The 27,007-nt window shown below is 44.0% G+C and overlaps 1 protein-coding gene across 1 annotated transcript in view; it reads left to right on the top strand.

Moving 5' to 3' along the window:
- The window catches only part of BRINP3 (BMP/retinoic acid inducible neural specific 3), a 1,145,169-nt gene that overhangs the window by 979,639 nt on the left and 138,523 nt on the right, over window positions 1–27,007 (top strand). The window contains exon 7 of the mRNA XM_078658570.1: window positions 21,114–21,336. Coding sequence (XP_078514696.1) covers window positions 21,114–21,336 — 223 coding nt within the window. The remainder of the gene's footprint in view (window positions 1–21,113; window positions 21,337–27,007) is intronic.

The following is a 27,007-nucleotide window of genomic DNA, read 5'->3' as shown; positions in this document are numbered from 1 at the left end:
CTGATCTGGAGCTACACTCCTCTCACCCAGCACCTTGAGACCCTCGCGGGTGATTAGTGTGCTTTACAAAACCCTAATTGATTGATTGATTGAACCCATGTTTAAAATATTGTTTCTTAACCCTGGATATATAAATGTATTATTTATGTGTGCCACATCAAGGAATTCTAAGTCCATAAAAATAATAAATGATTTCACACATTATTCACAAAGGAATAAGCCTTTACACCTTACCATAAAATGGCATGGTCATATGTGTATACTTGGAAACTGGATACACGTTAGATTTTTTTAAACTGCATTCTATTTCTCAAGGATTATTTTGAAGGTCAAATACCTGTACTGGATGTTCAATGTATAGCTAACAAAAGCATTTTATACTTCACCCTTTATTGAATACTATTGAATGATATGCAGTTCCTGCAGACAGCGCTACAATACTATTGTTCATTGTATAATGAGAGATCTATTTTCTTAGAATTTCCAAGGTTTGATAGATTGAGATTCATCTGTTTGTTCGCTGTTTCCAGCCAAGCAAAGCTACAATTTTGAAGCCTTCTTTACCCCGCATTGCGGTAGGTATCAAAGTAAAGCACACACTTTGATCAATCAAGTAATGCTTCTGACATTGATTTGCTACAGAATGCTAACTTGCTTGTCACAGTCATATGAAATAGGCCCTAATGGTAGCACTGGGAGCCACTATCTAGTGTTTGTTCTAACCAGTGTGGTGTAATAATTAGAGTTTTGCCCCACATTGTTTCAATCATATTCAGAAATGGCATGTTATTATTTTCCATTTTTATATTAGCCTTTAGATTCTAGATCTCTCTTCAACCTGTATAAAAAAAAAAGAAATCAAGTAAATATTTTTTGAGGAAAGTAAGATGTCCATACATCCAGAGTAAAGAAAAAGAGAAGTGGAGGTCCTGTTCCCCCACCGAACCATCAGTCTTTTTCACTTCATCAGTGAAATGATTTAAATGGAGGTTCTTAGAAAAAGGGGTCTCTAGTTGGTAATGATTTGCACCATAGTCCAAGTAGGGACCAGTCAGGGTAATGGGGATACACTTCTACAATAACCCCTGCTCACCCCCTTAGTAGCTTGGCACGAGCAGACAGGCTTATCTCAGAGGCAGTGTGCAAAGCATTTGTGCACACATACAGTAATACAGTGAAAACACTACAAATGGACACCACACCAGTTTAGAAGAATAAGTACTCTTTATCTAAATCAAACAAGACCAAAATGTCAAAATGACAAAAATACACAATACAGAATTCAAAATATGACTTTCAAAAGGTAGAAACAGTTCTGTTCATAGCAAATTTGCAGATTCAACACTTTTCACACAAAGTACCTTGGATACATCACACACACAAACAAAAACTGTTGCAGGGAAGGTGATGCGTCAATTCCTCACTTCAGTGGAGGTGATGGTTCGGTGCTTTACTGATAGGCGGGGTGGTGATACATTAGTTCCTTACTGAATGGGAGATGATGCATCGGTTTCTTACTGAAGGGGAGATAATGCGTCACAGTAGATCTTCGATGTGTGTGGCTGATTGCATATTCGTCTATGCTGTGTTTCTAGTGTATTGTTTCACTGTACGTTGTCCAATCACTTTGTTTTTCCTTCAGGCTTAAGACACAGGCCATATCATAGTGGAGTGTGACCTTGACCACACCACTCAGTGGAAACCCTCTCACCAAAGTCTGGTAAGAGTGGAGCCCGCCTTTCTTACACATAGGTCCTGATGAATGCCACAGACCCATCTGGGCCACTTGGCAGAAACATGTCGACTGCATTGACATCGGTGGGGGGACAATAATATCCCCAACACACCGGTCACCTTGTTTTAATTACCATATAGATGCCAGCATTATTAAAATTTATGTTGACATCCATAATGGCTTTTTAGACTCACTATTCTTTAAACGAGCCCCCACTTAGTTTAGAAGTGCATCCCTGTCGTCAGGTGTATGCCCTCCCTCTATCAAACTAAGTTTTTAGGGGGCGAGGACTGGTTAATGAGGAAGCATGATACCAGGTGGTGTGTGAGACCATTCCTTCACTTTTTGTGAGATGCCTGCACACACAAACTGATAAACATTAGCACTAATAACACCACACTGAGAGCGGCTCTATTGTGATGGACAGTTTATGTTGGAGGCTGCCGGCTCCGAGCACACCGTGCCTCTGTTTCCCTCATCCCAAAGTTCTCCTGGGTCGGGTCTTGTGGTTACACTCTTATATTAAGATGCCTTGTTTAAGTAAGCTAGTGTGTTTTGGATGTTGATGTTGTTCCACTGATGCTCAACTGGAAGAGACCCAGCCTGCGCCTCCGGAGGGTTCCCCAAATTGTGACATATACGTCAAGCATGGTATTGACCCTATTATGTTTAGCACATTGTGGAATAAATATACGAGGGACAATGCTGAGCTACAATGGCCACTTACTGGTTCATTTGATGAACAAAAATGTAATTTCTTGCAGGAAAAATTGTTTGCCAAAAAGAGAAGGCAGTCGATGTTTGATTCTCTAAGAGTATGGCAGAAAGAAGCAAAGCAACAGTGTATGAGAGCAGAGAAAGAGGCCCGGAAGAGACAGATGCAAATGATAACGCAGGAAGCAGTGGCCATTGAAAGGGAAAAGATAGAGAAAGGCATAAAATGTGCAGATAGGAAGTTTCGATTACAGAATGATAAATGTTATGTCTCCAGAGAGGAGGAAGACGTTTTTGTTGAAGAGTTAAAAGCTTTTCGCCCCCACCTCCTTATGCCCCTGAATGGATATACCGGACAGTTCTGATGTCCCAGTCTTCAGGCCCTAGTACCACCTTCTCTAGTGTTTCTGTTTCTAGCACTACTCTCTCAGCTCCGGCCCCATTTGCTTCACCTCTACCCGCACAAGCCACAGGGGCGGGAGCCGTTGGCTCTCCTGGACTGTCTACTGGTTCCGTTTCAACTGCTTCTTCCTCTTTCACCCCTACAACACTGTCTCCCTATGTGATGGTACCTGTCTCTGCATCTGCTCTTTCCCCCTTGAGTGTGATACCTCAAATGTTGAAATGCCTGTACGTGGGATGCATGAAGCGAATTGGACAGCAGCCTGAGACCGCATGGAGAAAGTGTTTGTGCGCTCTGCTGTGGGTGATGAGGAAAAGCAAATGGTGGTGACTCAAGCAGCTCTGTAGGCCCAGAATGCGATCTATAGTGTGGAAGATATGTGGAGTGTGATGAAAGATTATGAGCCCTTCATAAGCACATGTCGGCCACGCTATTAGGACTGTGGAAACAGTATTTTCAGGGTGTTGCACCGCAGATCATCTATCACATAGGGGACAGGGTATATGCTACAGGTATGGCACCCAATGAGGTTTTTAGCAATGTAACAACATAAGTGGATTACCGTGGCAAATTGCTCCAAAAGGTTTCTGATGATAGGGACACAGCACCCCATGAGGGAGGTCCATCCCATTTATTATCCTGAAATTCCAGAACTGTGCGATTCCACAGACACTGTAATTAGGCCATGAGTCAATGCTTGGTTTCAGGAACAGTGGATCTATACTCCTTCAAAGAGGAGTGAGGTCTTATCCCTAAAGAGCCAGCTGCCGGACCCTCGGAAAAACCCTACTGCATATTATAAAGAATTGACAGAGGTGGCCTCCTTCACAATGATGACATTAGCTGATATTGATTTGTTCTTTGGTCTGCTGGTACCGGTCGATATATGGAGGAAGGTTCAAACGCAGGATCATGCACAGAGTTGGGTGGCACATGGGATGAGATCAAGGCTTGGTATAAGGCATGTAAGCCCAGCGAGAAGCTGAAAGCGGAGCTCCTAGCTTTGCCGGGGCGTATTATCACTTACATTCACTCCCTTATCCCGCCAAGGCTAGTGGATTGGGACAAGTTGACTGCATGTCATCAGAAGAAGGATGAGAGTGTGTCAGATTTCTTTACTAGGTTTGAAGGGGTGCTCTTCGACTTTAGTGGCCAGGACCTGTCGTTGGAGGGTGGTGTCTGGTTGTTTGTCAGCAGATTTGTTAATAACTTGCTCCCTGAGATTGCGACTAGGTTGCAGGCTTCATAAATGATGTGGAGCACCTCTTCCCCATCAGTAATATTGAGTATAGCACAGTATTATTAACATATGCAGAATGAGGAGAAAGAAAAAGTGGAGATAAAGTTGAAGGAATTGAAGACGAGGGTGTTGATGAAGCAAGTAGCGAGGGGTAATGGAAGAGGAAGAGGTTCGGATTTGGCACAGCCGCTACCCTGGTCTAATAGGGGTGGTGCTTCGAGTGCACCCATTGGGCTTAACCAATGTGCTTACTGGAAGCAGGAGGGACATTGGTGAAATGAGAGTCTGGAGTTGTTGCAGAAAGGTGAGGCCCGAGAGGACAAGGGTTTAGAGAATGCAGAAGAGGGGGAGGAGGCCAAAGAGAGAAGCAGTCAGAGAATACATCACACAATAAACAGAGAAGGAACTATTTTGACGACCACCGAGGCAGACAGTACTATCACGATGACTATGACATGTATAAGGTGACGGGGTTGTCCCGTAGCTAGGAGAGCCAGAGACAGTGTGAGGGACCAGTTCTGGTGCCGGTAGATAAGCGCGGACCCTATGTTACGGCGGATTTGCAGGGTACGACCAAGAAATTTGATACAGCGGCTATGAATAGCTCTGTTTCATGTTCACTGGTCCCGGGGGCAGTTCTTTCTGGCCAAAATAATGTGTCAGCAGTCTTTTAAGGCATGCGGGTTGTTAGCTCCATTTCCGAACCTCTTGCTTTGACTATTCGCCCCTTCACAGTTGATTCACCATTTTTATTAATGTCAAATTGTGGGGAGAATTTGTTGGGATTGGAATTGTTGAAAAGGTTACATGCGACAATCTGTTGTTCTCCTGATGGTGTATACATGGCTATTGGACAACAGGTGGCCCGTGCAAAGCAATGCTTTGCAAAGGATGGTACCCTCCCAGCAGGGCTCAAGAATGTGCCATGCACATTATGGGCTTCAGGGGACACAGATGTGGGGTTGCTCCAGATCCCACTGGTCTCCATCCAGATAAAGGACAACGCCAAATTGCCACGCATTCTCCAGTCCAAGATCTCGCAGGCAGGAGAAAATGCTTTATTACAAATAATACAGGATTTGATTAAGTGTGGTGTGGTTGAAGAGACAGTGGTGAATGTGTGTCATAGCCCTATTCTTCCTATTCTTAAAAAGACACCCTTGCATTCTTCTAATGCCCAGCCTGATGTTTACCACTTTCTAATTGACCATAGAGAGGTAAACAAAATAGTGGTTCCCCCATACCCTGTGGTTCCAGACATTACCATGATCTTGACAATGATTCCCCGTCAAAAAATTATTTTCCGTGATCGATTTGAAGAATGCTTTCTTCAGCATACCAATTCATACAGATAGCAGATATCTGTTTGGATTTGCAATAGTCTGTCGCAGCTTTAGATTCTGCTGTGCTCCACAAGGCTATACAGAAAGTCCTAGTATTAATAGCCAAGCTTTGAAAGCTCAATTGGATTCTTTGGAGCTTCCCCCTGGCAATGTGCTGTTGCAGTACGTTGACGATCTCCTTGTGGCTTCGAACACTGAGGATGGTTGCAAAAAAGCCACAGTTAAATTACTGTTACATTTGGTACACCTAGGACACATGGTGTCACTCATGAAATTTCAATATTGTCAACAAGAGGTCACCTATTTAGGTCACCTGCTGTCAAAGGAGGGTCACAGACTAACACTGAACGCATATCTGCTATTACTATGACCCTGTCTTCAGGTCAGGCATCTCCCCACACCGCACAGCACCACCTGTGTGCCCGTGCCCCTGCCCCCGCTGCTGTATGTTCGCTGTTCCCTTCTGCTGCTTTAGTGTCTGCTCCAGTTTTCTGCTGTTAGCATCTGTTGCATGTCCGTTTAATTGTTGTTTAGCCTTAGTGCCATTTCTGTTGTTTTCTTCTTCCTGCTCCTTTTTTGTCTTCTGTACCCCGTTCCTCTCACTGCTGCTACCCTGCGGCCTCACCCCCCGCATACCGATTCGATGACCCGCAACCCACCTCCCAGCTGCTCCTCCCTTCCATCTCCCCATATATGTTGGCCTATATGTTGGCCACTGGCATGGCTAAGGCAGGCCCGTCTGTGCCCATCCGTGCCTGGACCGCGCCCAGCGCCAGAACCCCTGGCCCCTGCAAACGCCACAAAGCCAGTCTCAGCTTCAATACCAGTACCCTCTTTGCAGTCAACACTGGACGAGCACACACCTGCTTCCAGGCCACCCCGAAGCGCACCCATGGACCCTTCTCCTGCCGGAACTGCAGCTTCACCAGCAGCAGACCCACCTACCTAGCCTCTAGGACAGGACACAACCACCTCAGATGCATACTCCTGAACACCCAAACACGCAAACACGCCGTCGAACTCGGACCTGCTCGACACGTCCTCCCCGGACGTCGCCTTCCTGACAAAGACCTGGTTGAATGACTCCTCGGCACCCAACATCACTACAGCCATCTCGGACAGCTACACGATCACCCACAGACAAAGACCTGGTTGAACGACTTCTCGGCACCCAACATCACTACAGCCATCTCGGACAGCTACACGATCACCCACAGAGACTGCACCAATGGAACAGGAGGAGGAATCACCATCATCGAAAAGTCCACCCTCAAGGTCTCAACCAACGCCAATGACAACCACAACACCGCCGAACACCTGCACTTCCAGATCCACACTGATCTCAACACCACCCTCAGAGGAACTCTGGTCTACAGGCCCCCGGACCCAGGCCACAGTTCAGCGATTTCATTGCCGACTTCGTCAGCATGCACGGCCTTGCGTCCACAGACTACATCCTCCTCGGGGACCTGAACTTCCACCTCGAGAACAAAAACTACTCCAACTCCACCAACCTGATCGACAACCTTGCCAACCTTGGACTCAGACAGCTCGTGACAATGCCCCCCCACTCCGCCGGCCACACGCTTGATCCCATCTTCTCCGCAAGTTCCCAGGTCTTCTTCAGCCACACCATTGAACTCCACTGGACCGATCATCGCTGTGTCCACTTCACCTTAGTCCTTAGTCCTTAGGGCTTGTGAGTTGAGTGAGGTACTGGCTGTAATGTCTACACCAACAGCCAGAACACCTTTTTACGGCGGACCATAATTTCAGGCGCCTCTGGACATAGAGAGGGTTCTTGACTTCACATGGACTGCAAATACAGAATGGCCCATTGATACATCGATTGCTGTCCGCATTGACACTGCCCGATAAGTTGGCAATTATAAAATGTAGTGCTCAGAAAGTCATCTCAGACGATGTTGGAAGGGGAAATGCGTTTGCAGACCAGACAGCTAAGGCGACAGCTCGATCAAAGATGAAAAAGATGTTTGTGGCAGGTCCCGCCAGGTGAATCCCAGACAATTGCATGTTCGAGGACACATTGGAAAATGTCAGGGAAATTCAGGGTGAGGAGACCTTAGATTAATTGGCAATGTGGGAGGAGAGTACAGGGTGTTTGAACAAGGATGGGTGCTAGACTGACTTGTCTGGGAAACAGAGATGGTTGTTGCCCAATGCTTATGTGCTCCCTATTGTTACCATGGCCCACATCCCAGCACACATTAGTGCCAAAGGAATATGTAAGCTACTGGGCCCAGTATGGCAGAACGACAATATCTCTAAGTTAGCCACGCACCTAGTGAAACACTGCATTATTTGTTTGAAGCATAAACCTGGGAAAGGTACTGCTACATCCGCAGGTAACTTTGCACCCCCTTCCTTCCCTTTAAAGGTTCTCCAGATGAATTTCATTGAAATGGAACAAGTTAACAATTTGAAGTATGTGCTAGTATTGATTTGTGCATTCAGTAAATGGATTTAGGCTTAGCCCACTAAGGAGAATTCAGCTATGGCGATGGCAAAGGCACTCTTGCCACGTGTGATTTGGAGTGACAACGGAAGTCACTTCAATTCAAAAGTCATTGAATTGGTGTGCAAAGGCTTGCATATTTAGTAGAATTTTCATGCAGGGAACCACCCCCGGTCAACAGGCCTGGCTCAGAAGTACAATAGTACTCTCAAACTGAAATTAGCAAAGATTCAAGAAAGTGCAGGTTTGCGATGGCCCAATGCTCTACCCTTGACTTTATTATCTACCAGAGTGGAAGCGCATTCTAGAGCAGGGTTGTCCCCGTATGATATGGTCTTGGATGCCTGCCAACACTGGGGCGTCCCTAGACCCATTTGATTCTCCAAGATAGAGTACCCCATGCTTGTAGACTATCTGTAACTAGAGATCTCCGTTCTATTCACCAACAGATTAACGCCACGCTGCAACCAGTACCAGAGGGGCCCAGGCATCCGCTACAGCCCGGCGACTTTGTTTTGGTGAAAAAATTTCAATGGAAGAACTGCCTGGAGCCGAGGTGGAAGGGCCCCTACTTGTCCTTCTCACAACCCGCACAGCCGTCAAGGTGAAGGCCGAAGGCACTGGGTGCATGGATCGCTCATCAAAAGGATCCCCCTCCCACTTCCGTATGATCGGTGGGTCCTCGGTGGCACTGCTGATCAGGAAAGATAGCGGGTGCGCCACTTTGTTCCCTTCTCTGTTGCCCGACTGAGGTGGACGCCGACTGACGAAGAAAGTGACGCAACTTTGTTGGAGACGGTCCCCCCAGAAATAAGGGCCGCCCGGATACTCCTGCATCTGGTGCACAAGAGTCTGAGTCTCATTGCCCACCTGATGCAGAGTTTCACCCCCTTTTTGTTGGCGAGACAGGGCCTGGAGTCACCAGGTATAACCTGTGGCCCGAAAGAAGGACGGTGCACCAGCAGAACAGTCCAGGAGTTAGGGAAGAACTTGAACTTAGGGCGTAGGTGCCATGCCTAAGGTACCTGCATTAGATTAGTGTGAACTACACTGGTGCACTGCACTGGAAACTGGACAGGATCATTGAGGGCAACATCCCAGGAGGGAGGGTACCCTCTCCTGGAAGAAGAGGATTTGTTTTCCAGCCAGGGATGCGATTGCGCAGCTCCCCAGTGGGAGTGCTTCATAGTACCATTGTTGATGAACAATAGAAGCCTACCAGCGAGGCTCCAGACGGACGCTGTGTGACTTGTGCCCCTCTGGTTGGTTGTATTTTTGTGGCTCCAATTCCTAAGGTTTCTCTCTATGTATCCATTTGGCCGTGCAGGCATGAAGGAGTAACAGCCCCTGGTGGCCCCTCCACTACAGCAGAATGGTCCTGTGTGGTCTAGTTGGTCTACTGCGAGTAGGGTAATAGTGGTAGTGGTCCTTATCATAGTAACAATAACACTATTCAGGGTGATATGGTATTTAGAAGAACAGCATCCTGTGCACACTTTAATAGGGACTACCCCAGCTGCACCTGAGCACCTATTTGTAACACTGGCCCGCATAAAGAGAGACATAGACAGACCTATACTGAGAACACTTTTCTGCAGATGCTTCATTAGGTACACAGTCCCACTAATGCCATAAATTGTTGGGTGTGTGCGTTACTCCCCTCCGTTATGCACAAGAATGGTTTGGTGGTGTCATTGCCCCTGTCATACTTGAGTATTTGTGAGGCATGCTTCGGGTTGCTTTCTATGGTATACATGCACTATCATGCTGACGCTATGAAAATCGTACAGTATGATTATGTAGCAGTGTTGGAGTATATAGTGGTACATCAGGGCTATACACCTAGGGCAGATGGCAAGGAGGGTACCCTACCTCCAGACGCTTGTATGAACGTTTTCGAAGCTAATGAGAATGTCACTTGGTTACAGAATGAAATTCTGGATTTCCATGGATTTTATGTTACTGAATACTTCAAATGTTTCTGGGAACAAAATATCACTGAAGACAAAGCCATGCCCGTCACTGTGATCAATGCAACAGCTAGTTTCTGTGTTGAAGGCTCAGGGAACGTTCCTGTAGGGTAGAGAAGTTGTAACTACACATACCGATTGAACACCACTAGTAGCCCACCTTTGCGCACACCTCCGAATATATATATGTATACTTCATCTGCGGGGAACAGGCTTATACATGGTTTCCCAGGGGATGGTCTGGCTGATGTTATGTCTCTTTCCTCTTACCTCCCGTTTACATTGCACCGACTAATTATCATAAGGATCATAGACTACAGCTTAGGGATCTCCATTTGCATCAAATTAAGAGAGTTGTCAATCCAGACGATTTTGATCAGACAGATACCTCCCTACAGCAATTCACTGATATAATGAAAGGCATTCTGCCATTCTGGGGTCCTATGTTTAATAGTGGTAATATGTGCTGCCTTGACAGAGTAGTTGAGGTAGTTAATAATACTATAGCCTGTATACTGACTAATCTTAGAGTCGAGCTTCAGGCTATGAGGTTCGTTGCTCTTCAAAACCGGATGGTTTTAGACATCATTCTTGCTGACAGGGATGGAGCCTGCCCATCATCAGCAGCAGCTGCTGTGTGTACATTCCTGATAACGCCCCTAATGTGTACTTCGCAATACAGAAATTACACAGACTTGCTTCAGATATCCATTAGGATAATGGTTCGTGGTCCCTCACAGGGTGGCTCTGGGGTCTGCTGACATCATGGGGCTGAACGATATTACTTGTCCCAGTAGCAATCGCAGTGTCATCTTTACATGTTGCCTATTTATAAATTGCAGCTTTTGAGTGAGCAAGCTCATCCCTACCCCTAAATTGTCAGGACGTGATAACAAGGCCTCTACTATGGTGATGCAGGATATCCAGGATATGATGCTCATCGATGAGGGCATTTTTGAATACTAAGTGGATTTTAATACTAAGTGTGTTGCTTTATTCTCCCTTGTAACTTAAGTGACTATGCATTTTCTTTCTCCCCACTTAGAATTTTAAAGACCCTACAAGATAGCCTCAATAAAGCATTTAGCCACCCATGCTAAAAGGAGGGTCTGTTAAGTTTGAAAATCCCATTCCTGCAATGCACTAGTTTCATGCTATATTAGGGTAGCAGTGTGTGTCTAAATAGACGCAATTTGTATTCATATTATGCAACCCACTGAGTTATCCCCGTATTGTGCAGGCTTCGATTACCGAGTGTGACTCCATTTTGTATTTTGTAATCCCTATTAGGCTGAGCCCAAACTAGGCCTCATTATTTAGTATTGCTTGCCTCAGCAGAGCACTGTACTTTGTTAGTATTTTCTCTTCTGTTCAAGGCTGCTTCCCGACTTACTAAATGAATAAGCCATTCTGCCCTTACATACCTATCTGAGTGTGTAGTTCTGCTCCCACTTTAGGAGACACTGAGGCTCAGCACGGTAACCTTGAGTTACAGATAGCATGTACCCATTTGGCAGGTGGTAGCTCATCCCTCTGTGCCATCTATGTTCATTCTCGGGCCAGGCAGTACCTTTCCTTTGTGGGGGGGGGTTGGAAGCTCTTGGGAAGAATCATTACATGTTGCAAACTGTTGGGGGGTCCGTCCCTCGTCAGACATCTTAGGGTGAAGGTCAGATTGGACTCCTCTGCAGAGTATTGCTAATAAAAGTCTGTTTGTATTCTCTGCTGTCTGACCGACTCTTTATTCTTTGGAAGGCATAGTAGGTGGTTGTAAGTACCCGGATGGGCCCTATGGGCCACTTCATTCACGCATTAAACACGATGGACCAGAAAATGTTTCTAGATAGACCGCCTAGAAACCAGACCAGAATTATGGGTACAGTAGTCCAATGGTTTCATTAATTCCTGACAAACAGAAGTTAAAATATCAGAATTGCTTCATCATCAACAATGAAACAGATTTCTCTGTCACTATTTAATATCTTGATGATCCCCAACGCTCAAATGTTCTCATAGTACCACATTCTATTTCAAATCAATCTAGATAATATATAACTAAATATCCTACTAGGTAATCAAAAAGGAAACAAAAACACCTCTGTTCAATCAATCAATCAATCAATCAGGGATTTTATGAAGCATGCTACTCACCCGTGAGGGTCTCAAGGCGGGGGGGGGGGGTGCAGCTCCAGTTCAGTCGAAGAGCCAGGTCTTGAGGCACTTCCTGAAGGTGTGCAGAGTGGGGGAGCATCTGATGTTGATTGGGAGCTCATTCCAGGCCTTTGCTGCATCGTAGGAGAAGGCTCTTTAGCCCGTTCTGGTTCTGCGGATGCGAGGGGTCTCTGCCAGGGCAAGGTCGGCTGAGCGGATGTTACTTTTGGGTACGTGGAAGGAGACTCTCTTGTTGAGGTAATTGGGTCTGATGTTGTGGAGGGATTTGTATGTGTGGGTAAGTAACTTGAAGGTTTCTCTCTTCTTAATGGGGAGCCTGTGCTGGTTCATGTGCTCGTGTCATGGTGTTCCGAGGGCAAGTCTGGCCGCGGTGTTCTGGATGGTTTGGAGCTTGTGTAGCAGGGTTCTGTTGATTTCGGCATAGAGAGCATTGCCGTTTCCAGTCTGCTGGTTATGAGTGCGTGGGTGATGGTCTGTCTGAATTCGGAGGGGGTCCACTTGAAGGTCTTGTGGAAGATGTGGAGGGAGTTGAAACAGGCAGAGATGATGGGGTTCATTTGCGGGTCATGGTGAGGGAGGAGTCCAGGATGATGCCAAGGTTTCGGGAGTGGTCTGATGGAGAGGGTTGGTTTCCAAGGGCAAAAGGCCAGCAGGTGTTGTCCCAGGCAGTGGAGGAGGATCCAAGGACGAGGACCTCAGTTGTCTGGAACACATGTTTAACTTGAAGAAAGAAAGCTATCTCTCTATTACTGGCTACAGAAATTACTATTGTTCAGACCAGGAGTGCACAAAAGCAATGTTTGGCATTCATTTGTTGGAATGCATTAGGTTCTACCCCAATGACATTTAACGCAGTTAAGAACATAGGAGTACGGTTCAGTGAGAAATTTTCTTTTCATCACCAACTCTCTACAGTGATTAAAACACCAACATTTAATTCATGATGCTGAGGACGATCTTTTAGCTAACCTATTTACCACACACATTTGCATTAACAAGGGCACTGGTGTTGTCAAGAGTCGACTCCTGTAACATTGTCTGTGCCGAATTGCTGAAGAAAGACACTACTAAATTACTTTGTTTGCAAAATAAAACAGCCAGACGTTACTTCAAGTTAAAAAGATTGGATAACCTCCTTGAAAGCACATCACTGACCACCAGTAGTGAAGAGAAGGTAATTCAACCTCCACTGCACTGCCTTCAAAGCACAGATGAGTGCCTGACCCATTTAATTGCAGACTGTTTTCCCACTTATAAGCCCACTCAACATAAACTGATACCAAGCATGGCAGCTCTACAGGCACAAACTGGGTTCAATCACAAAGAGCATGGGGAAATGTAGTGTGTTGGACCTTCAACCTTTGAACTCATTGACCCTAAACAAAATAATTTTCCAAATCTGGCTTCATTCAAGAAAAAAACTGAAAATAAGACTTTTCTTAGATATTGAACAGGTCCAATAAAGTGCATAGATGTCAGTATAGAAGAACTTAGCAGGGCAACCTGCAGACCACTTTGACATGCCAGACTTGAAGAAAAACAGGTTTTTTTGTGGGTAGAGGAGGTAGAGTGTTTTATGAATGCCATCACTAATGTGCAATAGAACTATAAAGCAATCCCTGTTAGAAGCCAGAATTATATAAAACATTTGCAAACTAGATTAATAGATGAATATATAAATAAATACATAAACAATTCTAAAAGGTTTTAACTTGATTAACAATCATTTAGGGAGCAATGGTCTCATCTGTGCAGATGATGTCAAACTTGATAGGCTAGTCAATAGAGAGAAAGGGCACATTAGCATTACAAAAAGATTATTTCACATTAAGATAATCGACAATTCAATTGCAGATCTAGTTAAATTTAGAAAATGATTGGTGATGCATGCTTACCATAAAATCACAGAGGTCAAGCAAAATACAAATTGGAAAAGGAGGGGCTCGCGGAAACTCAAGTTAAATGTGAGCGCACAAACACATGCTATTACCTGCAATAGACAGCATCGGATTGCTATCACGGGCATTCGGGCAATGCCCGAGTGGCCGGTGTCTGAGTTCTGCTGTGGGCTGCTTTTTTTTTTTTAGTAGTCTCGGGGACCATTTGGGCGCTGTCTCTATTGTTCGAACACAGCCAGCGGCCTAGTGGGTGTCTGAGTGGCCATTCAAGGGGCAGATGGGAGCTCATTACTTCCATTTAGCAACGGGCAGAGGTATCACTCTCCTTGTCTCGCTGGCAGGCCCATTAATGTGTGCATATACAGAGCGGGGGCAGGGGGCCTGAGTAGAAGTGGCCTCACTTGTTTCTCCATTGTAAACTAATGCGTGCAGTTTTTTACCTCCTCCCCTCCCAAAGTTGTTTTATAAGATTACGCCAAAGCAGTGATTTGACTGAGGACTGATTATGCAAATGTGGGCCGATTTTTTTGGGGGGCGTGCCCGGGCCGATTTTCAATCCCAATCCAACCCTGGCAATAGAGGGCAGGCAGTATCCAACATTGAAGAGGCACTGGAATCAGTTGTCTTTAAGCCATTGCATAAAGCTCTGCCCACGGCTTCTGGCAACAATTACATTACTAAATGCAAGTAATATTTGTACTGTACATGAAAAAACATTGATGTCTGTGAACTGGAAAAAGTCTAAAGTTATATTATGAAATGTTTTTAAATAAATGATAAAACTGAGTTTTTATTAGAGAACAAACCAGTTACATTTTTTCAAAAAACAGCAGTTGGGAGGAAGCCTGATGATCCTGCCAAATTAGACTGACTGCTCATTTGAGGAGATTGCAGACAGTATGTTCAGCACTGAGTCATAGAAGAAAAGCATTGCTAACTATAAATATCTCATGCTGAGAAGTTTAAGCACTCTAAGAGAATTTAGTTTTTCATTACTAACACAAACCTTGTGGAAAAGTCTCCATTGCTTTTGAAATTAATCTCGGCCTGTTTTGGGGTGTCTGCAGGAGTGCTCAGAGACCAATGCCTTTGGTATGTGCTGAGGCTTTGCCAAAAATATTAACAAAGAGTTATGCTTGGGTAACTCTATTTAAAGATCTCCTATGCCAAGGCACCAGTTTAGAACTTCATGCCTAACTTTGTGGCATTGCCACCTTGAATCACGAACTTATGATCAGGCTTTCAATGACTTCCTCTTGCTTGTTACCATTGCCTCTTAATACTTGTAAGGTTAAACGGCTGCCATACATCGAAGAGGCCGACAAAACGAAATAGAAGGATGCATCAATTCGAGGTACTGTAATCGGATGATTCGTACTGTAGATTTAGACAATACTATAGGGCAGAAACGTATACAATTAACATATGTAATTAAAGTATTGAAGACAACATTATGTAGTGAAAAACCCATAAGACGCAAATTGCATGATGAAGCTATAAGCATAAAAAGAGGAGTTGTCTGATTGTGGATTTTATGCCTGAAAGCTGAATTTAATGGTTTCCAAATAGTGATTAAAGGAGGCTTTTTACACAGCAGAAGTGTATGGAAAGGAGAGAAACAAGTAGGAGGTGTTTTTTTCAGTATCATTATTAGCTGCCATCAAGTTGGTGACGGCTGATGATAACCATATAGATGCCCCATCTCCAAAACTCATCGTGTTCTATTTGAACCTTCAGGATCATCAACAGCACATTCATTGCTGTCGCGACTGAGCACAATTACTTTGTTACTGGTTGACCGTTTCCTTCTAACGTCTTTGATTTTTTTCAAGCATCACAGTCTGTTCTAGGTAATTGGGTTTTCTCATTAAATGTAATAAGGTTGAGAGATTCTATTTCGTCTGGGTTTTGAGTGAAAGTTCTAGCTGGAGATGATCCAGAATACATCTGTTTGTCTTCATGGCTGAATATGGTATTCTTAGAAGTTTCCAGGGTTCAGAGGCATCTATGTTCTTCCTGTTCTGTTTCTTCAATACCCAACTTTTACATCCATACGGTGCCATGGTTAATATCAGTCTTTGTATAATTCCTACTTTTGATTCTGTAGGTACATACATGCATTTTAAAATAATATCCAAGTCTTTCATCACAGTTCTGCCCCATCCTTATATGCTGACTATTTCATAACTGTTTCATTATTTATTTATGGTTGGTACCAGAAGAAAGAAGCTGACTACTACTTCTCTCACCATCAACTTTAAAGATAGTTGCTGCATCTGTTCCCATCACTTTGGTGTTTTTTTTACATATAATCATTCTCCCATATTTCACTTTCCTCCTTAACGTTTACTATGAGGGCTCTCAGGTCTTCTTGACTTTCTGCTATGAGAGTTCTGTCATCAGCAGAACAAAAGATGTTGGGCCACATATATAGTGCATTTTACGGGTCGCAAATGACCTGATCTTCAGAATTGGGACATTTGCGACCAGTAAAATATATTTTGGTATGATTTAATTACAATTTGCAATTCCGGTAACATGTTGCCGAATCCCAATTCAGAACTGCGAATACATGCTGATTCAGTATTAGGAAGGGGCATGTTTAAGGCTTCCCTTCCTAATACCAAATCACAGCAGTATACAAGAATGTTTTGCAACCGAAATGTGGTGAAAAACATTCACATTTTACCACCTACTTCAAGTAGGTAGCAACGCATTCACAAATGCGTGGACGGTGGTGCCAGCAGGGATTATCTAGGTGTACCAGTTCTTCAGTATATTGAATTTAGGAAAAATGCTTCCTACATGCACTGTCCGCAGTACAGCATGCCAACCACCCTAATAGCGAGGTGGTTCGTGTGCTGTAATGCGGACGGTGTTCCGCAGTGAGTCTATCCAAGTATCTCTAGGATGCAATCACTTCAATACAAGAGAAGGGGCATGTAGGAATCCTTGTGCCTAAAATGCAGCATACTAAAGAACTGGTACACCTAGATAATCCCAGCTGGCCCACCGTCCATGCACAACTTCTAGATTGAAAGCCTCCCTTGGGTGGTTCCTGTGTCATTGGAATTAGGACAGGCTATTGACCCATGGATATATCACACCATTTGAACAATTCCAAAAGGCCAAAACCAAACATCCTATAAATCAACAATGCTGGTTGTCTTATGACTTCCCCAGATTGCTATGACAAAGCGGGTAGCCTATAGATCCCCAACCACTCACCTATAAAAATTAAACTGGACTGGTCCTGATGAAGGTGGACAAATGTTGAAAGTCCCCCCGAAAAGTATGTCGACCAGAGTGATTGGTAACCCAGTTGGCAGCACCACCACAGATGGTCATGATATATCATCTCTGTGATTTCATCAGTGTATGCTGTTGGAGGCTAGGTAGTGAATGTATGTATGCCAGTTATGTGTGGCAGTGAGCATCAGTGTGATTGGTTAGGCTATGAGTGTGGTTTAATCATAGGGATTTGATAATGATTTCTATGTACATGTAAATTGCTACAAAAACAAAAGAAGCAGAGGAACTATATATTGGATCTGTATATTTCAAAATCTATTTTGCAATTCAAAAATGCTTGGTGATCCCATGTTTTTAGCATTTGTATAACAAATTGATATATTTTTGTACTATGATTCCAATCGTAAGAAAGAAAAAATGAATTAATGACAAGTACAAAATGAACCAGAATTTAATCTAAATATTGAATGTGTGTGTATGGCAGTGGGTGACCTACAGAGCATATTTAAGCTTATGGGAAAGAAATTTAGGTCGGGTGGGAGTTTTCTTTGCAACATAGTATCATTTCTAGTGAGGTATAGAATTTGCAACTCTTCGTTGTATGTCACCAGAATTGTGTGATGTGACCTGTATCAATGCGCACCAGACATTGTGCCTCATTTCCAGGTAGGTAAGGAATTTTCAATGCTTCGCTGTGTGTGGCGGAATTGTTTGGTGCAACCCTTATCAACACACACCATACATTGTGCCTTTTTCCAGGGAAGTATGGGATTTGCAACTCTTGGTTGTGTGTGATTAGAACTGTCTGGTGTGACTCGTATTAACGAGCAACAGACATTATGCCTCATATCGAGGGAGCTGCAGAGTAGTGCATTTCTGTTCTGTGGTGCCCTGAATGCCTGGTTGCTACTTTGAGTGACGTGTCTGACGGGTGCCTCTGTCTTCCGAGAGCCTCTCCTGCCTCATCCCCCATTCATTGTTTGTTCCTTTTGTGCCAACGTCCCTTTCCTCATCCGACCCTGACAACTTTATTCTCACCACCCAGGAACAGGCCTGGGTAGTGAGCATAATGGAATGGGCTAAGTAAAGCTTCTGAGAGCGATCGGAAGCGGGTCAAGAGACTGTGTAACACCACCGTGCTCCACAGCACTGGGCAGGTGCCAGTAGTCACAGTGTGAAATCCTTTGGTTGAACAACTTTCGCCCTCAGCCCGCTTCTGCCCCACATACCGTGGGTGAACTTCCCGCGTAGTGGCCAAACCTCCATTTGTTGACGGCAGCAATTAGGCCTGCTACCTACCCCCACCTTCTTCCCTGGGACCCTGACTAAGTGTGACACTGGTCATGATCGGCCTAGAATCAGGTGGGAAGGTTTTTGTAATCTCTAACCCGTGGGTTTAGGGTGGTCGGGGTTAGCTGAATGGGGGAGGAGGGCTTGGGCCATGGGGTCTGCATGTGCACTATCAACTGACCTGCCAGATATCAGTTGCACTGCATTAGGGTGCTGTGTGTGTGCCCTCCATATGGACCTGCCTGATATCCGTGGCACCCCGTATCAGTGCTGAGTGAGTGTGTGGGAGTGCTGCCTGTGATTAATTACACTGCTCGGCATTGTTGCTTTAAACGTTGATTCCGTGCCAAAAGAATACATTGTTTGACTTTGGTTTTTATGTGCGGCCTTGGCCCATGGTGCTATTTAAAAGTGTTGTAATTATCTGTGTGTACACATTTCTGATATTGTTGTGAACTGGGGTGCACCATATACCTGTGTGGTATTTTAAATATAGCAATTGCCAGGGTGGACCGCTTTTTGACAACGTTTCTCACCGCAGATGGGTGCTGGGGGGGTGATCTTTCCCAAGTGTGCATATTACTGATGTCATGTTAACACGGCTGGGACAAGTACCTCTAGTGATATGTCCAAATGTGATTTATGCCCAGAAATACATGATGTTCATGTGTTGTTAGATAATGTGTGTGTTGAATGCAAACTTTATTTGCATACACCACATGTGCAGTCTCTTTTGTGATACTCAGTGAATTTATTGTGTGAGAGTGAAGTGCCAATGCTTTACGCATTGCCTCTGTGATAAGCCTGATGCTCAGTGCCAATCTACCCAAGGGTGAGCACAGGTTATACAGTCAGTGTAATCATCCATCGCTGATGGGAGTGGTAGTTCTGCCTGGCTGGGGCTTCACCTCAGCTACCCAGAACGTGCCAGTTCCAACAAGCCCCTTCTGAGATTTTCCCTTTATGGTTTCTTTGATTTCCGTACATGGCACTTCTGGCTCTATAGGAATCAAATTCAGCATTTCATATCAGTTTTTCCAATTTTGTTTAAATGTAGTATTGTATTTTCCAGAACTTATCATAGAAGCAGAATGATTTGCCCTTCTTCTTTAGCAGTCCTTGAATTTTACAACTGAGCAATTCATTATTTGTTTACCAGTCCAGACCATGTCTTTGTCACTAGAACTGAGCTCTTCCAACTTCTGAAACTGAGAATTCAGTTTGATTCATGTGTGCTTCATATGGTGGTGTTCATGAATATAGGCTTTACCTTGCTTGATGAAACAAATTGTTGCCAATGGTGAGGTCACTGGAATATTAGAAAATAATCGGTCTTTCTCCTGCATCATTTCTGCTTCCAGGGCATGTGCTCCCTCTATGTCACCACCCTTTTGTCTTTGCCTACTTTGATTTTCCAATGTCCAACTACTAGAAGGACATCCTGTTTGCTTCTTCTGACAATCTCCCCTTTGACTTGATTGAATCCTAGATCTAGGAGGTAGATACGCTGGCACATAAACAAAAACCTAGAAAGTTAGATAAGATGGAAGGCAATGTAGTGGAGGAAAACGGTAATGTAAAGGCGAGAGACGAAGCTGGTGGGCAAGCAGAATCAGAGTGTGCTTTGAAGGGGGTACAGAGGTAACCAATCTAAAATCTGAAAGAAGGAAGCATAAGCAAATATTTAAAGATGAGCTTTTTATCTCAACCAGTACAAACTATGAAATTGCCGACATTTACGGCACATCTCTATGTCGAATTTAATGTACTGGACTTTTCAAAATGTAAATAAAATGTAGGAATTTGTAAAGCGCACAGCTACCTCCACCGGAGGTGTCCCGGCGCTGTCTGTATACCGCTTAGGAACCCTTCCTGGCTTTCCTGGGAAATGTCCACTCCTGGGCATCCCCCAGGTGCAGCCAGGCATCCCAGCACTTTTGGGGCCGTTGTGGAGACTAAGCAAGCTATTGCCCAGAGTTGCAGCGTGGGGCCCATGATCATAACAGTCACTGAGGCGAGAATATCCAGTCAGGGGAATTAATGAGCCGGAGACCCGACGAGGCGGGAATCGAACCTTGGTCCCTGGCCAGAGCTCTGCATCAAGGTCTTCCTGCTCTAACCATTGAGCCACACTTCTCCACCAAGCAGACCGACACACCATACTGTTTGGAATGATTCTACAACAATACAAATGTTCTTTCTAATGTCCTTCACTGATCACTTGGGCTCTGATTGTGCTATATTAAAATGACTAAAATAATTTTTTCCAAACTCCAAAAGGGTCGGTATGAAATCAAAGTATTCAAAGACAAAAAAGCAATTAGAATGAGCAAGGCTCTGTATCCAAGTGCATCACTCAAGTGTCGAAACTATCCAGAGAATCATTTCGCAAAAAAGCCATCCATTTCAAAGTATATTAGAAAAAAAGCCAGAATTGATCAAGACAGTTTGTTTCTAAAGGTCTCTTTTGCCGATATATATTATTTTCCCTGTGTATAAAAATCAATTTAGGAAATAGGATTACTCATTTCTATCACAATGTTTAATATTTTGCAGTGCTGGAGAAGCAAAAGAGAGCTTGCAACCTAATTCAAATTATTGAATTTTGAAACAATTTCAGATGAATTCAAGTTTTTTATGAAGCGGATGCCCATGAACTATTTCCTGAACACATCCGCTATCATGCACCTGTGGAGTATGGATTCGAACTTCCTGCGCCGCAATGAGCAGCTGGAGAGCAGCATGAAGCAACTTTTCCTAAAGGCACAAAAAATTGTACACAAACTATTCAGCCTTAGCAAGAGGTGCCACAAACAACCCCTCATCAGCCTGCCAAGACAGAGGTGAGTGCAAACGTGATAATGTGACAATATTGTGCATAACTGGAGCTGGTTATGTTAAAAAGAATATAAAGTGGATGAGGTGTGTGTTTGCTCATCACTGCATTCCTTTCAAAATAAAATGACCACGCGCGATATGTTCACCACACATAATGTTGTCATTTCAACAGCCAAAGGAGTGTGATGTCTGTTCTTAGCACTGTCCTTTAGGAGCCAAGGCATGCAGGTCCGTAGACCTGAGGCCGTGTTACACATGGCATCTGGGGGTGCAATGGCATGTGTACCTCCTTTGTGTGCTCCCAGGGCACTATGGTATTACAGAAAGAGCCACAGACACTTGTGAGATCCCTTCCGCAATACTTATAGCACTGGTGCAGAAGTAGAGAAAGCAGTATCTTTAGAGGGTTTGCCCACAATGCATGGGCGAATGGCTCCAGGAAAATGAGAGAATCCTTTTGCCTTTGCACCACTCCAAATTACGGGTGTAGGTCAGGGGCAATCATGCCCTTACGAGGCAACACAAAAAGGTTATGCATTGTCAGTGTAGTACCTGAGGGCAGCCCTCTGGAGGGGGGGGAAGGCAGTACCATGGACCACCCCCCCAGATATCCTCCTGCAGGCAGGTTCAGTCACTCACTGCAACCGCCTGCAGGGGTATCTCTAACCTTCTTTAACACCTTCACTGCGGCGGCTATTCCGCCGCAGTGCTAAGGGTGTGGGGCGGCGGCCGCATGCTGGTGACGGAACCGCTCCGTCACCAGCGTCGGTTGAGCTGTGCTCGTGACGGAGCGGTTCCGTCACGGCCCGCCCCGCTCAATAGAACCCTCAGCGCAGGCGCGGAATTCGCGCCGCGCATGAGCGTTCTATCGAGCTGGGCGGGCCATGACGGAACCGCTCCCTCATCAGCACAGCGCGACCGCGGCTGATGACAGAGCGGTTCCGTCATCAGCACCGAAGGGGTTAAAGGGAAAGCGGGTTGCCGCTTGCACAGAGCAACTCGTAGCAGCTTTGTAACTGCCACTTCCTATTTCACTGAATGTGAACACCCGTGGCAGCATGAGTTTGCAGCTGCATAGGGGTAGCTCATTCATTAGAATAGGGGGCACTGTCCCTGTTTGTGCCTGGCACACTTGCACTGTGGTACAAACAAAGACAGTGCACCCAATATGTAATATGAGCCCAGGCTGCATACTGTAATAAAACCAGTCATTAATTCCAAAGGCCAGACATGGTTAGCACTTCCATCAATCTTCTCAGAAAGTTCAGAACAATGACAAATCTTTTGGATTCTTTTCCTTGTAGTTCAACCATACAATCGGCTAAAATTGACTATCATATCTTCATCTATACTCTGTCATATGTGATTCTTGAGCAAAAAGTCCTGAAAAAAAATATAAAAGCTAGTAAATGAAGATGTGAGTAGGCCTGAGTGAAATTAAAATTACGCCAGCAATATTCACGTAATTTCAGGAAGTTCATGTTGCCTTTTTTGAGTGAAATGTCTAAAATTATGGCATTATGCCATGCCACGTAATTAAGTGGCGTTACTGCAAGCTTGCTATTAATTGAAAACAATTCTATGAATGTGTGAGAACAACAGAAGAAAGCAACTATTGTTTGCAAGGCTTTTTTTTGTTCTGTTTTTAACACAATATGCGTCCTTGAGTAAAAAATATCAATGTGAGGACTCATTTTGCGCTGAAATATAGCACTGATAATGTATTTGTATTTTGCATAATTACAAGTAGTTTTACAGAATTTTACTAGATTTTTGTGGAATTACATTAAAGGAAATTAAGATTTTCACACAACCCTAGCTGTGAGGTCAGCGGTTCTGTGGTTTGTTCACCCAAATGATCTTTTTTACAGTAACTTGCATTGTTTTTTTGGGAGGGGGGGGTAGGGGCGTTTTACTTAGTATGATTAGAACACCTAAAAAAGAGTGCACCTCGCCACCCATGGTACCAACCTTAGTTAAAAAGAGTAATGACTGCAGTTTGAGGAGGACGTTTCACACTGAATACAGAATAATTCATGTCACATGTGGGCCCTGCTCAGGAACTGGTGCTCGTTTCTCGAAATAATACTTGTTTGTGTTCCTTATTTCCTGAATTCTATGCATATCTGTTTTAACTCCACAAATCACTGGCCACAATTATAGGAGTACATCTTTCACAATCTAAAGTGATTTCAAACATCTGAATTATGACTTCTCTTAAGGCACTTTATACATTGTCCTAACCTAACTTGTGTCCCTCATTTATTCCAGTCATTTGGTTCCATCTGCATTTATTGTCTAGCCCTAGTTTAATGTTGCTTCAATTTGTATATGACTTTCGGTTTTCTGGAATAGTACTTCTACTACTTCTATTCTAATGAATGCTTCAGTGCTTATAAAGCACATAGCTACCCAAAACGGGCTTCCCAGCACTATTGGACTGATTTGAGTGAGTTAATTAGAAAGCTAAAAGAGTTTTAAAACTTAAAGAAAAGATCGGTTTTAAGATTTTTCCTAAAATTGACAAAGATATCCTCTCTTCTGCTACTATTTGGCAAGGAGTTCCAAAGCCTTGGTGCAAGATGACTAAAAAACCTGCCCCCACTTCTGGCTCTCCTAATTCTGGGAACAGAAAGCAGTTCAAGATGATTTGATCTCAAATCCCTATTTGCCTGATAAGGAGTGGCTAGTTGCTAAAGGATAGAGGGGCAAGTATAATGCTTTGCCCAATGTAAAATGCATAATGCCTTAAATTGTATTCTGGAACTTATAATCAGCCAGTGGAGATAGTTAAGTGCCTTGCCAGCTGACTAATCGTTTTCCATGCCTAACAGAATCAGGGGCGGCATTTTGAATAAGCTGGAGTTTTTTTTATTAAAACCTTTGGGCTGCCTAGATATAGTGCATTGCCATAATCAAGGCGTGATAACATTAGTCCTTGAATCATGATTCTTCTTGCTTCTACCGGGATCCATTTCAAACTTTTTCTCAGGGCTCTCAAAAGGGCAAAGCAGCTACCTGCCACCTTTGTTTTGCCTGGAAGTCCACGGTTAGTTGGTTGTGTAGGAGCATTACAAGGCTCTTTACTTCTAGCTGGGGGGATGGACGTTCAACTAGAGGGGATGGCCAAATGATCTCTTCTCAGAGAGATGGATTGTTTGCCAGAACCAGGACCTCAGTTTTCCCACCATTCAGTTTCAGAGATCTAGCTGCCATCCACTCAGACACTTTTACTAAAAAGCTGTTAAGTCTCATAGAGACAAAGTCCATGTCTGGTGTCAGCGTGATAATCAACTGGGTATCGTCCGCATAGGATACCATCTTGAGACCGAAGGAGCATATGCTATCTAATAAAGAGTGGACGTAGATATTAAGTAGTGTAGGACTTAAAGATGAGCCCTGTGGGACGGCTGATGACTAGAAGGGAGGAACGCCTCTTCAATGACCTCAAAACTGTGCTCATCTAAAAATGTGGCCAGCCACTTCAGGGCCTTTCCAATAATCGCGACTTCTTCCAGTCAGCGGAAAAGAGTGGGGTGAGCAACCATATCAAAAACGGCACTCAAGTCCACTGATTCACCCTGGTCCATCACTTTCACTCTAAAGCACCAGAACTCTGTCCTTCAGCTATTGCACTTTTCTTTTCTGATTTTGTGATTTTTCCCACAGGAAATCTTCCTTTTCTTAACCTTTTCTGGGAGAAGGCACATAGTACATTTGTAAAAAAGACCTATGTAGGTGGTCGAATATTACAGGCCGACTCTTCCCCACTTTTCAGATGTATCATGATTGATTTTTTTTTTATTCCTATGGACTTTCTTTTTCCATGAGAGCAAAATGTAACATGGGGCAATTTGCATGCTGGTGAGATCACAAAGAAACATTTGTAACTTTGACCACCTACATAGGAACGTTTTGACATATCTACTCCCTGCCACCTCCTGGAAGCCTATGGTATAGAACACTAAACTGAAACTAAATTGGCAAGTGTGTGACCCTGTTCCAAAGACTTTATTCTCCTTGATTAAGTTTACATTTAGCTCATAAATTCACTTCTAGCACTCTGGTGTGTATTTTTTAGCTGCTGATCCATTTCATCTCTCTTAGACTTCTATTTAATACGTTTTATTAAGCTATTCTGTTTTAACGCCAGTTGTCAAAGTCATCTTTGCAATTGTTTGGAGAATGGCTATTATTTGAATTCGGAAGACTATCGGGCCTGTAGGCGACCCTTTGGGTCACCCTATTTTATGCTTTCAATTCTCTGGTGGATGTTATTTCTTCCAATATCTGTTTGCCCTCTGAGAATCTGAGGCATTACTTTTTTATCTTTTGATCCTATATTTTTGAAAAGGGTACTATCATGAGTAAGAGTTATATTGTGCTTCCGGCCCCCACTTACAGTATCTGTCACCCTGTCTTCATTTTACTTTTCTCAATGTTGAGCTTCATTGCATGTTAACCTCCCACCTCATCAGAGATCACACACCTTGTTCTGCTGATTCTTTGTGCACGGTGGCTTCTGCCTCATTTTTCCCTTTTTGCTTTCTGAATCTCGTAATTGCCTGGGCTCACCCACCTCCAAAATGCATACCTCTTCAGTATCTTATACCTAGACTGATACGCCTGAACTCAAAACAGCAAAGTCTTGTTACATCCTTGTGATCCATTGTACAAACTACTTGGCTCTTTTGCCTGGAATTGTCCTTATTTTCTTTCTCACTGTTACATTTCACCTTGTTCGCCAATCAGGATATACTACCTCTCCCACTTAGTCCCACAGCCTTCCCTTCTAAAAGTGTGTCTATCCCTTGGACTTGCTTGCTGATCTTCTACAATAGAAGAATTGGCAGTGGGACAGCCCACCACTGCAGGAGTCCTTCTGACTGCAAATACATGGCTGCTTGGTTTATTAGACATCATTGTGGCATGCAATGGCCCTGACCAAATTAGAAAAGCAAAGCAGGTTGACTGACTAGGGAAGAAATGCTGGTCCCTTGTCTTAACTGACTTAATAATGTCTTTCAGATGGGATCAAAGCCGTCTGGTTTACCACTTGTTTGGTGAACTTCCATCTTTCTTTAAGGTGAGAGCTAAATGTAAACATGCTTATTTTTAAGCACATCAGAAGAGTATTAATCTTCTTCCAGAGGCAGGCATCGTCTCAAAATGAATTTCATTTTGTAATTTAAAAACGTAGACATCCATTGGCGATGTCTTTCTTTAAGTTACACTGATAGACGGGTGTAGTCACTGCTTATTGTACCCACCCTTTGAGGAACCCAACTACCCTAATTCAAGGCTTCTCCATGCAAGCATATTCTTACTAAAGTGAGACTGCCATTCTGTCAAGGGCTGAAGGATTCAACGGTTTGCAGGTGCATACTGATAGTCTTTGATAATGTAGCTGTATACCGATGCCATGTGCACCTCCACAGATGCCTGCAGCACTCTATGTGTATAATATAACACTGTGGACAGGTGTGCAGTGGACACAGTTGCCATCTTGATGCTTCACTCAGATTGCAGTAGGTTTATAAAACAGTTATGTATTGATTAGTTTATGCTTGATGTAATCTGGACAAGCAGTCAAATACCAAATGTAGAAAGCTGGAATCTGTCTAACCATGCCTCAGAGACAATTCACTGTGAATTTCGCCTGGAGGGCTGGGCAAC

Source organism: Lissotriton helveticus, chromosome 1_1 (assembly GCF_964261635.1).
Source record: "Lissotriton helveticus chromosome 1_1, aLisHel1.1, whole genome shotgun sequence".
Lineage (NCBI taxonomy): Eukaryota > Metazoa > Chordata > Amphibia > Caudata > Salamandridae > Lissotriton > Lissotriton helveticus.
Note: the sequence above shows the minus strand (reverse complement) of the source record. Positions and strands in the feature narration are given on the sequence as shown.